This window comes from Fukomys damarensis, unplaced genomic scaffold, assembly GCF_012274545.1.
Source record: "Fukomys damarensis isolate Sample0158 unplaced genomic scaffold, DMR_v1.0_HiC HiC_scaffold_19, whole genome shotgun sequence".
In the NCBI taxonomy this organism is placed as follows: Eukaryota; Metazoa; Chordata; class Mammalia; order Rodentia; family Bathyergidae; genus Fukomys; species Fukomys damarensis.
This window is the reverse complement of record NW_022900931.1, coordinates 4360556-4374002: the sequence shown is the minus strand read 5'-3', so window position 1 is coordinate 4374002 and position 13447 is coordinate 4360556. Positions and strand designations below refer to the sequence as shown.

General features: G+C 61.0%; 1 protein-coding gene across 2 annotated transcripts; it reads left to right on the top strand.

Annotated features, from left to right (window-relative positions):
* The first annotated feature begins 751 nt into the window (after positions 1-751).
* On the top strand, positions 752-13441 carry Prr5 (proline rich 5). Of its 2 annotated transcripts, none has more exons than XM_019208979.1 (6): positions 752-829; positions 6782-6839; positions 9600-9691; positions 9965-10105; positions 12133-12268; positions 12581-13441. In XM_019208979.1, exons 2-6 carry the CDS (start codon positions 6803-6805, stop codon positions 12631-12633), a joined length of 459 nt encoding a protein of 152 aa, XP_019064524.1. In that variant the 5' UTR covers positions 752-829; positions 6782-6802; the 3' UTR covers positions 12634-13441. The 2 variants fall into 2 exon arrangements, with proteins under 2 accessions (XP_019064524.1, XP_019064525.1); XM_019208980.1 differs by adding an exon at positions 5976-6024 and having other exon boundaries at positions 793-829; positions 12133-13441.
* The last annotated feature ends 6 nt before the right edge of the window (positions 13442-13447 follow it).

The following is a 13447-nucleotide window of genomic DNA, read 5'->3' as shown; positions in this document are numbered from 1 at the left end:
GCCTGTGGCCTCTTCTAGTCTGCAGTGGGGAGCAGCTTTCCTGGGACTGGGCCCCTGCTGGGACTTGGAACAGGTGTTCCCCGGCCTGGCCAGGAACGAGCAGCCCCACCCTGGGCCCCACGCTCATCCTTGCAGCCCTCTGAGGGTCTGGGAAAGAGGAGGCCTCGCATCGTCGTGGTCCTCCTGCCTCAGCCTTGTATGTGCCACTGTGCTAACAAGGGGTTTTCAGTGCCCTTGGAGGTGCAGTGTTTATGTTCCCTGGGCCCTGAATTTGGGGGTGGCGATGGAGGTGGAGAAGCCAGAGGCAGCAGATGTTCCGAAGGTTAGCCAGGAATGGTGGCGCACACCTGGGATTGCAGCACTTGGAAGGCTAAGGCCAGAGGGTCCCAAGTTCAAGGCCAGCCTGGGACACATAGTTCAAAGAACTACACAGCGAGACCCTGTCTCAAAAAATAAAACAAGGGTGAGGTCAGTAGCATTTGGATGTGTTGGGGGCAGGAGAGGCCAGTGGAGGGGTCCCTAGGGTTTCTGGCCCAGCAGGAAGAAAGTAGAGTCAGCCAAGGTTTGGCCACAGACTGTGTACAGGGGGCCTGGGTGTCCTAGAAAGGTGACCAGGACCCTGGCAAGCAGGCCTTCGCTCAGGTGAGCTAGGGCTGGGCTGGCAGGGCCTTGGGGTCTCAGGAGGGCTGGCTGGCGGCCATGGGGAGCCGGGCCTTGGGCGTAAATGCCTCTCTCTCCCCACCCACAGCATCCACAACGGGGTGATCGCTGTCTTCCAGCGCAAGGGGCTGCCTGACCAGGAGCTCTTCAGCCTCAATGAGGGTGTGCGGTGAGTGCCTGGGTCTGGCCGTGCTGGAGGGGAGTGGGTGGGGCCCTGCCAGGGCATTTCCTGTCCAAGAGGAAGGGCCGACCTGCGTGAAGGCCGAGTGTCGTTCTGGAAGGGCGCTCACCGCCGCAGACGCCCTCGTTGGGAAGCGGGCTGTGAAGGAGGACGAGATATAAGCAGGTGGCCGCGGCTCCCAGTCGTCGTGCCTAGGGAGGCTGCATCTCAGAGCCCTCGTGCTATTGGCAAGTCGCAGGGCTGGGGCAAGAAGGTGTTTACCTTCAGCCTGACCCGCCCTGCCTGTCCCCCGTCAGAAGCTTATTGGCAGCTAGAATCCCACCGCTCGGCAGGCTGAAGCAGGAGGATTGCCTCGAGTTCGTGGCCAGCCTGGACTTTGCAGTGAGACACTTGTCTTAAAAAAACAAAAACAAAACAGCTCATGAGGAAAAACAGGCAGCATGCTTTCCCCTTGTTATTCAGGGCACATGAGGGGGTAAGTGGGATGGGCGTCAGATTTTACATGTGGACACCCTGTACCCACCCAGAGGCCCTTACATAGGGTAAACCGAGGCCCAGGCAGGAAGTGGCCAGCCAGAGTGACAGAGAGCAAGACCATGGTGCCTTTCCCAGGCCTGACACGTGTCACTGTAGAGCCCTGCTTTTCTCCTCTTATCTAAGGAGTCTGTTGGTGATGTTATAACAACCACCCAAAAGAGTCAGGCATGGTGGTGCACGCCTGTAATCCCAGCACTGAGAGACTGAGGCAGGAGGACTGCAAGTGCGATCCCAACCCGGGTAACTCAGTGACTCAGGGAGACCCTAAGGGGATGGAGCTCAGGGCAGAGGCCCTAAGTTCAGTCCACACACACATACACACAAAAAGGCAATCCCGTCGAATTCCCATATTTCCAGCACATGGCTGCTGTGCAGCCCCTCCAACACCAGAGGTTGCAGGTCCTGTGTGCCGCTGTCCCTTTTCCTGGAGCCCCCACCCTGGCCCACAGTCCCCCCTGGAGCATGAACCTGGGTGTGGCACAGGCAAGTGCCCAGCCAGCCTCCTGCCCAGGAAAACAGGCCGAGGGCAGGGCGTGGCGCCTGGAGCTCTGGACGTGGCTCGCAGCTTGTGTGCAGGGAAGGTGAGCGTGACTGAAGACGCTGACGTCCTTGTCCTTCTGCCCATGTGTAAATGTCGGTACCTACACAGCCGTGGCTGACTCGGCAGCAGGGACACCAAGAAACGCGTCCCTCGAGGACATTCCGTTGCCCTCATGTGCCGCAGCAGTCACCGTCAGCCCCTGCCTCCCAGCCTGTGCGAGGCATCGCTGCGGGCTGTGGGCCGCTGTGCCCCCAGGATCGGTGCACCCAGGCCGAGCGGCGCAGCGAGAGCACATGCCGGCTCGCTGCTGTTGGGGCTGCCCCTACCTTCGATGTGCAGTGCCTGGCTGGATGTGAATTTTCACTGAGGTAGAATTCGCTTGCCGGAAGTTCACCCTTTTGCACTACGTAGTTCAGTGGTTTTTAGCTAGCTCTGCCCTGCTGTCCCCATTTCGGACACTTCCAGTGTGTGGGCTCAGGCACCATGTGATTTCCGTGCCTGGCTTCTCTCACCCAGAAGCTCTGTGCACGCTGTGTCTGTTCTGGTGATCATCACTGGTGCCAACGGTCATCACCCTGCTACTCTGTCAGGGACACACAGGTACCTTGGGTAGCCTGGTGTGGGGGCTGGGGCTGCCAAGTCCCCTGGTGATATTTTGGGGAGCCGCCTCTTCCTTCCCACCGCGGCTGCTCCCCTTGGAGTGTACAGGGTCCCCACGCCCTCGCCACCGCCTGTCCGTCCTCCGGTTCTGGGTTCCAGCAGCTAGAGGGAGGGTGTGCGACTCTCCGGGACAGAGGTGTGGATCCTCTCTGCAGGCTGATGGCTGCTGGGAGTCTTTGGGGAAATGTGTGTCCATCCCTGCCCTGTGCGGCTCGGCTCATCCTGCTTGTGAGTTGTGCCCAGCCATATTTCCCAGGTCGGATCTCACCTGTGCCGAGCTGTACACATGGCCCTCCCATGACACCCTTTGAGGCAGAGTTTGGTTTTGGGGCGCTCCACTGACATTTTTCTCTAACCCTCTCCTTGACATTTTGTTTGTAGTTGTTAAAGTTGGTGCCAGATGTGATGGCACACACGTGCAATCTCAGTACTCTGGGAGGCTGAGGCAGGAGGATCATAAGTTCAAGCCCAGCCTGGAGAAAAACCCTCAGGGAGCAGATCAGCCTGGGTGGCAGCAGGAGCCCACTGGGGGCCCTCACCTCTCCTGACTTGTGGGGTTTTTGGTGATTATCCCAAAGGAGATACCCTGCGGCCCCCTTCTCAGAGCCTGAGCCCAGGTGCCCTGGTGTCACTCAGCTGTGGAGGCGTCTTCGCTGTGCCCTGCGGCAGGGCTGCTCTGTGCTCTGTGTCCTTGTACAACTGGGGCAGCCTGTGTCGCACACAGGCAGCCTTGAACAGTGTGGCCGGGTCCTCCAGCTGCTGGCTCTGCTCACATGAGGATTCCACCCTCTCCTGGCTCCGGCTGCGTGGTGGCCACCTGTCCCTGCCACACTGGGGAACGGTGCCAGGTCCCCGTCAGCATCTCAGGACATCACCCCTCGACTCCCTGCTGCACTTTGTGGCTGGAGGCCATCGCACCCCTTCTCCCTCCTCCATTCCCAGCATGCATGGGGCTGGCCAGTCCCCCGACCCCCAGCGTGGCCCAGCACCTCACTGTCCAGGAGCCCACGGGTGGCTTGGCTCTCATGGGTGTGAAGCAGATTGGTTTAACCCGGTGGTGGCAAACCCATGACACACATGCCCGGGGGAGCTGCTTGTATCATTAACAGCCCTAACAATTTCACTGTACTGGTTTAAATCTGAGTTCCGTGCCCCCGAACGCTGGCTTGGCCCTCCTGAGCTTCTAGACTGGATGTCAGAGAGGTCTGGGGTTTCTTTGAGATAGGGACTGTATGTTGCCCAAGCTGTCTCTGAACTCCTGGGCTCAAACAGTACTGCGTCAGCCTCCTGAGTGGGTAGGACAACAGGTATATACCGCCATGCTCTGGCTGTTTCTTTGGTTTGCATTTTGTTTTGTTTTTGAGACAGCATCTTACTATGCAGGTCAGGCAGGCAGGCTTTGAACTCCCTGCATAGCCTAGGCTGGCCTCAAACTCACGGTGATCAGCCTTCCATGTGCTGAGATTCAGGCATTTTCCAGCATGCCTGGTTTGGCTGTTTGTTTTTAATCCACAGATCTAGGGACCCAACCTTGGTTCCCTGGCTTCTCTTTTGACCTCATTAGGTGCCCTCCCTGTGCCTCAGTTGCTCCATCTGAAAAATGAAAGTAGTTCCTGCCTTGCCTGTGACTGGAGTCGGCGTATTTGACTGTCTCCTGTCTGGAAATCTGGGCTCCCAGGGTTCTCTGGGCTGCCACCTGGAAGTCTCCCGGGTGTGTATTCAACACACACTGTGAGCACCTGCTACTCGCGGGCTCTGGAGGTGCTGCAGAGCTCTGAGCTCCTGTGGTGACTGGGTGATCAGGGTGTGGGAGCCACCTCCATCACAGCGGCTGGATGCTGATGATGTCTCAGGGATTCCAGGCCTCCTAGGTTGGTGGGGACGCCCAGCCTGGAGCTGGGGCCCGGCTTGCATCTCCTCAGCAGAGTGTGGCTGCTCCAAAGGGCCTCGGGGACCAGAGCACCCACTTCCGGTGTGTAGGGCAAGCTCAGTTTACTGTCACCTCCCACCCCTGGTCTAAGACTGACACAGCTGCTTAGGGGCAGAAAGAGTTCGTTGTGACCTCTGACTCCTTGGGGGCAGGGGCACAGCAGGAAGGGTGGACATCTTGCAAAAGTACAGCTTTGGGGGCTTTTTCTTCCGTGTATTGCTTTTAACAAATCTTACAAGTGGTCTTTCTGTTCAGCAAGACTGTGCATGTTGAAACTGTGCAAAGCAATCTTAGTAATCCGTGGGGAGATTAGGATTGTGCCATCATGATCCTTACAAACTTTGGTCACAGCATTAAAGCCTATCACTCTGCTCACTACCAATGTACGGAGAAATGGACAGGATAACAAAGTAAGTATTTGTTTGGAACATTGTATTTAAGACGTTAGAAACATTCAGAAGTGTTTTCTTTGTTTACAAACCTCACCAACAGTCACTTGAACAGTATTAGTGTGTTCAGAGGATTCTCGCTTTGCTTTTCTCTCTTTTGCTTTGCTTGAGACTAGCGCTTACTAAGTTGCCCAGGCTGGGCTTGAACTTGGCCTCTCTTCTGCCTCAACCTCCCACAGCACTTGGGAAAGCACTCTTACTTTCCTTTCTTCCTTTTTAAGACGGCGTCTCACTGTGCAGTTCAGGCTGGCTTTGAACTCCTGACCGTTCCCCTGCCTCAGCTTCCCAAGGGCTGGAATTATGGGCGTGCGCCACCGTAGCTGGCTGCTGTCACTTTCCACTTAGGACTTTAGCTCCCGGCTTTCATCCTAAGAGTTTCCGGCCCTAAGAGGTGCTTCACTGCACCTGTACAGGTGTTGTTTTCCATCCAGTACAATATTTAATAAATGACAAGAACCATTCATCTTGGGATAGCTGTTGTGTGCCTTGGTTCTGCCCAGCAGTCCGCTGAGGGTCCTGGGCACCTGCAGGGGGTGCTGGGCTGAGCCATGAGGTGACCGTGCAGCCATACACTTTGCTGACTGCACAGAACTGAATGACAGGCGCTTGGGACTCATCGCTGAGTGGCTCTGAAAGAAGTGCCGGGATTGGTTATGAGTCATGATGCTCATCTGTTACTTGTGGTGTGATTGGTGGCCTGGAAGCCAGCGGTAGAGATCTTACTTTACAACCTTGGTGCTGTGGAAACGGAAATTTGAACAGTGATGTTGGGTGGCTGCTGTTATTCAAACCCCGTTTACTGAAATTCGTGTATAGCAGAACCGTGCAACTCAGGACTGGCTAGAAAGTTCCCCTAGTGGAAGCAGAGTAAAAATTTAGAGTTGAGAGTGGCTCAGCGGCCAGTACCTTCAGCCTGCAGTTGGCATAGAACCGCCCCGCCCCTTCCTCTGCTCCAGGCCGAGCCATGGGTCCCCGCTGCCCCCCTCCCTGCTCACTGTCGTCTCCCCTCCCACGCAGGCAGCTGCTGAAGACAGAGCTGGGGTCCTTCTTCACCGAGTACCTGCAGGTGGGTGGCCTTGCAGGCCAGAGGGGACAGGACGCCCGCTCCCGGTGAGGGTGGTGGCCGTGCTGTCTCCCGGCCCGAGGCCTCTGTCCCAGCACCGCATGGCCTTTCCTGTCTGGCTTCTTCCCCTCGGTGCCATGTTTTAAAGTGTCCACGTCGCAGCAGACAGTGCCGCCGGTGTCCTCTACGGGTGGACGCCGTTCCCCGTGTGACCACCCGCACTTCCTTTATACGCAGTCCCTGTGTGGACATTCGGTCGTCACCGCCTGAGCCAGCGTGCCCGGTGCTGAGGCCGCCGGCTTCTACGCTCAGGACCCCGTGCGGCTGAGGTGACGGGCCGATGGGTCCTGCAGCCCCGCTCACGCTCGCAGCAGACAGTGCCGCCGGTGTCCTCTACGGGTGGACGCCGTTCCCCGTGTGACCACCCGCATTTCCTTTATACGCAGTCCCTGTGTGGACATTTGGTCGTCACCGCCTGAGCCAGCGTGCCCGGTGCTGAGGCCGCCGGCTTCCACGCTCAGGACCCCGTGCGGCTGAGGTGATGGGCCGATGGGTCCTGCAGCCCCGCTCACGTGGGGGTCCCCTTCACCGGAGCTCCTGGCACGTGGCCTGCGTTTCAGGGTGTCCCCACGGCCACCTCCTGCCTCGTAACGACCTGAGAGAGGCCCTGCTCGGTGCAGGTCCAGGCTTTGCCCTGGTCCCTTGGGGTCCCACGGGCCGGGGCCCCTATGGGCCAGTGACTGTACCTCGTGTCTTTCAGAACCAGCTGCTGACGAAAGGCATGGTGATCCTTCGGGACAAGATCCGCTTCTATGAGGGTGAGTGGTGCCCGGGTGAACATTGCTGCACCCTGTGCTCAGTGCCTCGGGCTGGGGGTGCTGTCAGTGCCCACAGACCCAGGGCTGGGGGGTCTCTCTGGTCAGGAGGGCTGGGAGGGTGGCAGCAGGGAGGCTGAGGTCTCACTGAGGGGACTTGGGGGTAATGTGTCCCTCACCCGGGCACCCAGGAAGGTCCTTGCTCCCCTCACTGCAATGAGGACTCTCCGTCTCGGTGACTCTTGTCCTCTGATTAGAAGCCACCTCAGGGTCTCGGGGGATTGGAGAGGGACAGGTTGAGGGGCTAGGGGATCGCAGGAGATCGCCCTGATATTCATAAAGGAAGGGCAGGGCCTGGGAGGCACACGCACCCACACGGTGAGGCCTTCTGGTACTTGTTCCCAGATGGGGACAACACAGTGGAAATGGGCAGTTTATCCTCGGTGACTCTGACAGGCAAAGGCAGGACTCGATCCTGCTTCTGTCTGGCTCCAAGCCACACCCCCTGGCCATTGCTGAGCCTGTGGTCCCAGTGGCTTTGCTACCTGGAGAGCGTCAGGTGACAGTGGCCCTCGGGCATGTCCCAGGCCCGGGGGAGTAGCCCAGGTGTGCACTCCCTGCCTGTGTGGGGTCCTTCGTGTGGTCCTGCTGTGTTCCATGCCCGGTGTTTACACCTGCTGCTCACAGAAGCCCCAGGCCGGACAGAGAGGCACCAAGCACCCTGCCCTCACTCAGACCCGAGAGCCAGGATCTCAGCCCAGCACAGGGGGAGCTCGGAGCCACGTGTCTTCTGTTCCTCCCGCACCCCGGTGCGCACACAGGGCCGTGCCAGCTGAGGCAAGAGTGTGAGAAGCACCAGGAGAACAGGCCACGGGCCGAGGGGTCAGGGTGGCCTCAAGGCGGTAGCGGTGGCGCCTGGGAAGGAGCCATCCCACGCCGTCCGACTCCGCACGTTCCCTCGGTGCCGGCGCCTACCACTCGGCTCCCAGGCATGGGGCCCTCAAAGGGTGGCTTTGTACAGCCTGGTGGAGCTCTGCACTCGGTGCCACATCCTCCCAAGCAGGTCCAGGTGGTGGCAGGGATGAGGGTGGCCCCTTAGCTGAGCAGCCCAGGCCCTGAGACAGGCAGCGGGCTCCAGCTGGGGGCCACTGACAGGTCCTGTCCTGTCCTCTCTGGCCTGGAGCCCCTGTGCCCGCACCGTGGGGTGGAAGGCAACTCTCCGTGTACAGGGTGTGCACGGCATGTCGGGCCCCAGGGTCCAGAGGTGGGCCGGACGGTGCCGGTCCAGGGGGACGAGTGGCAGCAAGCACAGCAGGCGCTGCCCTCAGCCTGGACCGCACGGCCGCCCACCCTAGCGTTTCCCTGGCGCCTGAGGCTCCCTGGGGGTGAGGCTGCCCCCGAGTGGGGTAAAGACTGGTGGCGTCCAGGAAGCAGCCTGTGGTTCATGGACTGTGTGACCAAGCTCCTGCCGGGTCCCTGCTCTCCCGGCCCCACTGTGGGCTCTGCCATCGCTGTCCCTGGGGCCCCTGAGTGGCTGTGAGATCCTTGCGGCTCCGACAGGGCTGGACATCTGCTTCCTGCAGTTTCCGCCCGTGGGCTGGGGAATGGCCTGCTCAGCGGGACGCTGCCTGGCGGATGCCCAGGGCCAGCCCACGGCCAGTGGGGACTGAGCATCCTTTCTTCCTCCGTGTCGGCGGGACTGAAGGGACTCTGTGTATGGGCCTTCCCCGGGGCAGCGAGCATCCGCCTGCCGGGCTCTGCGGCCACCTCACCCCCAGCCAGGTGTGGGCCACACACGGAGACTGGTCCGCTGGATGAGGATCCTGAGGGAAACGGCCAGGGGAAGGGAGGCCCACAGAGTTAGGGAGACAGCTGGTGGCTCTCGGAGACCCTTTCTTCCTTCTCAGAGCCCACCACGGGGCTGCTGAGGCACCAGAGCCCTTGGGGACACATGTGAAGCACAGAGCCAGCTTAGGGGCTTAAGCGGTCCTGAGGTGTCCACACCCCGCTTTCCACTGCCTGCACCCACGCAGCCCCCATGCAAGCCGGTCTCTAAATCTGGCCTGGACAGCACTTCCTCTAGGAAGCCCCTGCCTGTCCAGCCCCCTCCTCGCCTGGGGTGGGGTGCTGCTGTTGGCGTCACTCCGGCTCCCCCAGACCCACCCTGGCGGCAGGCAGTGTGGCCCGCCTATTGGCAGAGGCCGCCGGGAACCGCAGCCCAGGTCACTGACCTCAGAGATCATCTCTCCTTTGTCCCCCCAGGCACCACCTGTGTCCCTGTCCCTGTCACCTGATGGGTCTGGAAGCTGTTGGGAATCATTTGGGTCCCCGGTGCCCAGCGTCAAACTGGCCCAGAACGGGTGCCCTGTAAATGCTAGTCGGATGGACAAGCGGGAGGGTGAGGCAGGTGGATGGACCCCTCGGCTGCTGCTCTAGGATCAGGAAGGTCTGGCGATGGATGACCTCTCCGTGGCACCAGAGACAGCACGGGCGCACCCAGGACAGACCCTAGGCTGAGTGTCTTGTGGCTTAGTGTCAGTGAGTCCGCAGGTCGGGAGGTGGCCCTGACACTGTCCCGTTTCACAGCTGGACACACTGAGGTGCACGGCGGCCGAGTGACAGGCTCAGGCCCTGGGGCTGCTGTGCAGGGGACAGATGTCGGCCTTGGCAGGCACCTGTGGGCTCAACGCAGGGCCTGGCCCCTTGTCCTTCCTGAGTGCATGGAAAGGGTCTGGCAGGTGGTGATGGCTCCTCGTCCAACAGGACAGAAGCTGCTAGACTCGCTGGCGGAGACCTGGGACTTCTTCTTCAGCGACGTGCTGCCCACGCTGCAGGCCATCTTCTACCCCGTGCAGGTGTGGGGAGGAGGGCAGTGCCATGGTGCCAGGCCAGCTTGGCCTCACTGGGAGGGAGGCTGCCTGGCGGGGCGGGCCTGCTGTGCTGCGCTGCTCTCTGCGTGCGCTGGGCTGCTCAAACCACGCTTGCTCCCCGGGCCGTGCGGGGCTCTGTGCACGGAACCCTATCCTCGCGGGAGGGAGCCCACGGGGCCTTTGCCTGGGACAGGGCCATCTGGGTGGGCCCCGAGGGCACAGCCCTGACTGTCCTGCTCATGCGCACGGTGTCTCCAGGGCAAGGAGCCTTCGGTGCGCCAGCTGGCCCTGCTGCATTTCCGCAACACGATCACCCTGAGCGTGAAGCTGGAGGACGCGCTGGCCCGTGCCCACGCCCGCGTACCACCTGCCATCGTGCAGATGCTGCTGGTGCTGCAGGTAGGGCGCGGGGCTGGGCTCGGGTGCCACAGACAGAGTCTGCCCAAGGATTTGGGGACTTGGAGAGGGAGAGGCGGGTAGGGACGACACCAGGCCAGGATACGGGTGCCTGGGGGTTTGAAGGGGCCCGTGATGGTTCCTCCAGGATGCTGGGTCTATTGCTGAGGCTGTGGACACCATGCCACATGCACACACAGTGACTGCAGCCCTTCTGCCCAGGCAGTTTTCCTAGCCAGGGTGGCTCTGGGGAAGGGGACGCTGCTGGCAGCCCACAGAGCCCCCAGCAGCAGATGTCTCCATAGCCTGCTGTTTCCCATGCCCTGCAGGGCGTGCAGTGGCTGAAGGTGACAGCCTGTCCCCCAGGTGCAGGACACTGGGGAAACACAGGGCAGTGCTTGCTGGGGCCCGTGGGCCAGCTCTGCCCTGATTCTCAGTTGCCAAAACCCTGCTTGTTGTCCTGAGCCCCCTATATATGGGATCCCTTTAGGGTCAGCCCCAGGGCAGAGAGCGCCAGTGAGATCCCACGGCCAGGAGAGCTGTCGTGTGAAGAGGTGTGGGTCACCCTGGCAGCCCAGCAGGGATGCCTGCCTGGCATAGGCATGCCAGCGGGTGGGATTTCTCTTTGACAGCAAGACCTCCTACCTCGCAGGCAGGTGTGAGGGTCATGGGGAGAAATCCCAGGAAAATTCCCCGTGGGCTGTGACGTACCCAGGAAGGTGTGTTGGTTCTGGGAAGACCCAGGGAGGCGGCCAGGGCCTGGTGCTGCTGCCCCCTGGTGGCTGCTGTGCATCATGCAGCTTCCTGGATGCGCTTTGCAGTCCGCCGCGGACTGCACCTCCGCCCTGACAGTAAGCCTGTGCCGTGGTCCCCACTTTGAATGATCCGTGTGTCACTATGTCATTGCTGGACACAGCAGTACCTGACACCCACAACCTGAAAGAGGAATTTAATCTGGCTCACAGTTTCGGGGGATTTAGTCCATGGTCAGCTGCAGTAGGAGCAGCATGGCAGAAGGGCTTGATGGAGCAAAAACTGCTCAGTTCTTGGGGACCAGGACACAGGGCAGGGAGCAGATAGAGCACCCCAGGTCACACCTCCATCACCCAAAGGGCTCCCAAGCCAGTCAGGTTGACACAGCCAAACTTGCTGGTCACAGTTGACCCTGTCCAAGCCCCTGCTGAGCTGTCCCTGGTGAATCGGCCCCTGCTGTTGCAGGTCCTGAGTGGGGCCGATTCAGTCCCAGCACCACACGGCGGGGAGCATGACAGGTCCTCAAGGTGGATGGCATGAGACACCCAGCCCAGCTCAGGACATGAAGGCTATCCGCCTGTCCACGGCTGTGGGCAGAGGTGGTCCAAGGATTGTGGGAACCCCACCCCCGTACCAGAGTCCTGGCCAGGCTCGGGAGTCGCCACCAGCTGGGCCACACTGGGAGGCAGGTGACTTCCATCCCCAGTGAGTCACAGGCTGTATCCCTCCTAACGCCAGGCCGTGCTGGCGTGGACGTCACAGTGTTCTCCCGAGGGTCGGCAGCAGGCAGCCCTCCAGGCGTGCTGTCTGCATTCATTCACACACTGATCATTAAGCCAGCGCTCACTGGAGCTGCCCTTTTGGTCCTCTACCAGGTGCTGGGACAGAGGGCACGCGAATCGGCCCGCTGCTCAGGGAGCACCCAGGTGGCCCATGGCAGCCTCCTCCCTTACTCCCAGGTGCTGGGAAGTGGCTTCAGTGGTCCAGTGGGTAGACGAGGAGCATCCCAGGAGGGACAGGAAGGGCTGAGCCGTGAGCAGGAGGTGCTGCTGCCCAGGGCCTTCAGGGCCCTGTGGGTGGACTGAGGGAGGCCTGGCCTTCTCTGTCCACAGTGCCCTTGGCATGGGGCATCCAGACCACAGCAGCTGGCAGTGGTCAGCACAGAGGGTGCTGAAGCAGCAGGGCAGGGGGTGGGCGGGAAGGTTGCTGTGGGAACGGAGGAGGCAGGGACAGGCTGGACGGAAGTGTGCGACCCCCTGCCCCTTGTTCTCTCGCAGGGTGTGCACGAAGCCCGGGGTGCAACCGATGACTACCTGCGCCTGGAGACGCTAGTCCAGAAGGTGGTGTCGCCATACCTGGGCACCTACGGCCTCTACTCCAGCGAGGGCCCCTTTGTCCACTCCTGCATCTTGGGTAGGGGTCACCTGCGCCTTGGGCGGGGGCGAGGGTGATCACAGATGGAGAACAGATAGGTGAACAGATAGGCAAACTGAGGCCCACAGCTTTGTGGTGGCAGGACCGGGGTCCTCCTGGGACAGCATCGGTCCTGCAGCAAGCCCACCAGCTGTGGACCCGGGCACACAGGGACAGGGCAGGAAGGGCTTGCAGACTCGGTGAGCAGCCACATGGTGACACACGAGAGCCCCACGGTCACAGACAGACTCAGTCGAGAAGGCACAGCTCGTGCAAATGCCCCAGGCCTGAGGAATTTCTGCTCTTAACTAGGGAGCCGCATCGGGGATGAGGAGATGGGGGTGCCAAGCCCTATGGAGCGGTGACCCAGGGTGGCCTCAGGTGTCCACCAGAGCTGCCGCGTTGCTCCTTTGGTTCACCCTGAAACTTCACTTGGGCAGCAGAGACCAAGCCCCACCCTCCTGGGATCTGATCCAACAGGGATGGTGGATGACTGAGTCCCCACAGTGACCGCGGGGTGGAGGGTAGGGAGCCTCCTGGCCAGGGGGCAGCAGCGGTGCAAGGACCACTTGGGAATCCGCTGTTCTGGAGCGGAAGCCTGTGCCTGCCTGCTGAGACAGAACCCCTTCCCCCACCGAGTCACTCAGGCACATCCCACAGCCAGCGAACCCCTGGACCCTGGTAAAGGGGACCCATCCTCTTCTGTGCACTCCGTGGAGAGGCCACTCCCCTGCTCTGCCCTGCCACCTGCTGGTAACGTTGTGGAACTGCAGGGTCTTCACCTCTGCCCTGGACCCTGCAGTCGGTTGCTCTCCACGCTGGCGGCTGAGCACTCCTTATGGCCTTTGCCACTGTCTCCCACCACAGTCGGAACGGTACCTTCTCCCTGCGAGTCCCTATGGGGCCCTTGTCACCCACCCCTTCATAGCCCGTGTCCCCAGCCACCCCAGGGACACTGGCCCTAGGAGGCCAGGAGCGGAGTCTGCCTAGGAAGGTGCCAGCCCCAGGATTCACAGACTGTACTGGTAGGGAGACGGAGACACAACACGGATGTCACTGACGCAGGTGTGGATGTGGACCTGGGCGACTGACCTGAGGTCCTGCTGCCCGGCCAGGCGGAGAGGGGCAGCAGGTGGCCCCAGCTTTCGGCCCGACTGAGGGCCGCGCACGCACCGCACC

What these genes read in the sequence shown, in the direction of transcription:
- Prr5 (XM_019208979.1), top strand. Translation starts at nt 6,803, where the DNA reads ATGGTGATCCTTCGGGACAAGATCCGCTTCTATGAGG. An exon ending in CCATCTTCTACCCCGTGCAG is followed by an intron (nt 9,692 to 9,964) that starts GTGTGGGGAGGA and finishes CGGTGTCTCCAG; the next exon opens with GGCAAGGAGCCTTCGGTGCG. An exon ending in AGATGCTGCTGGTGCTGCAG is followed by an intron (nt 10,106 to 12,132) that starts GTAGGGCGCGGG and finishes GTTCTCTCGCAG; the next exon opens with GGTGTGCACGAAGCCCGGGG.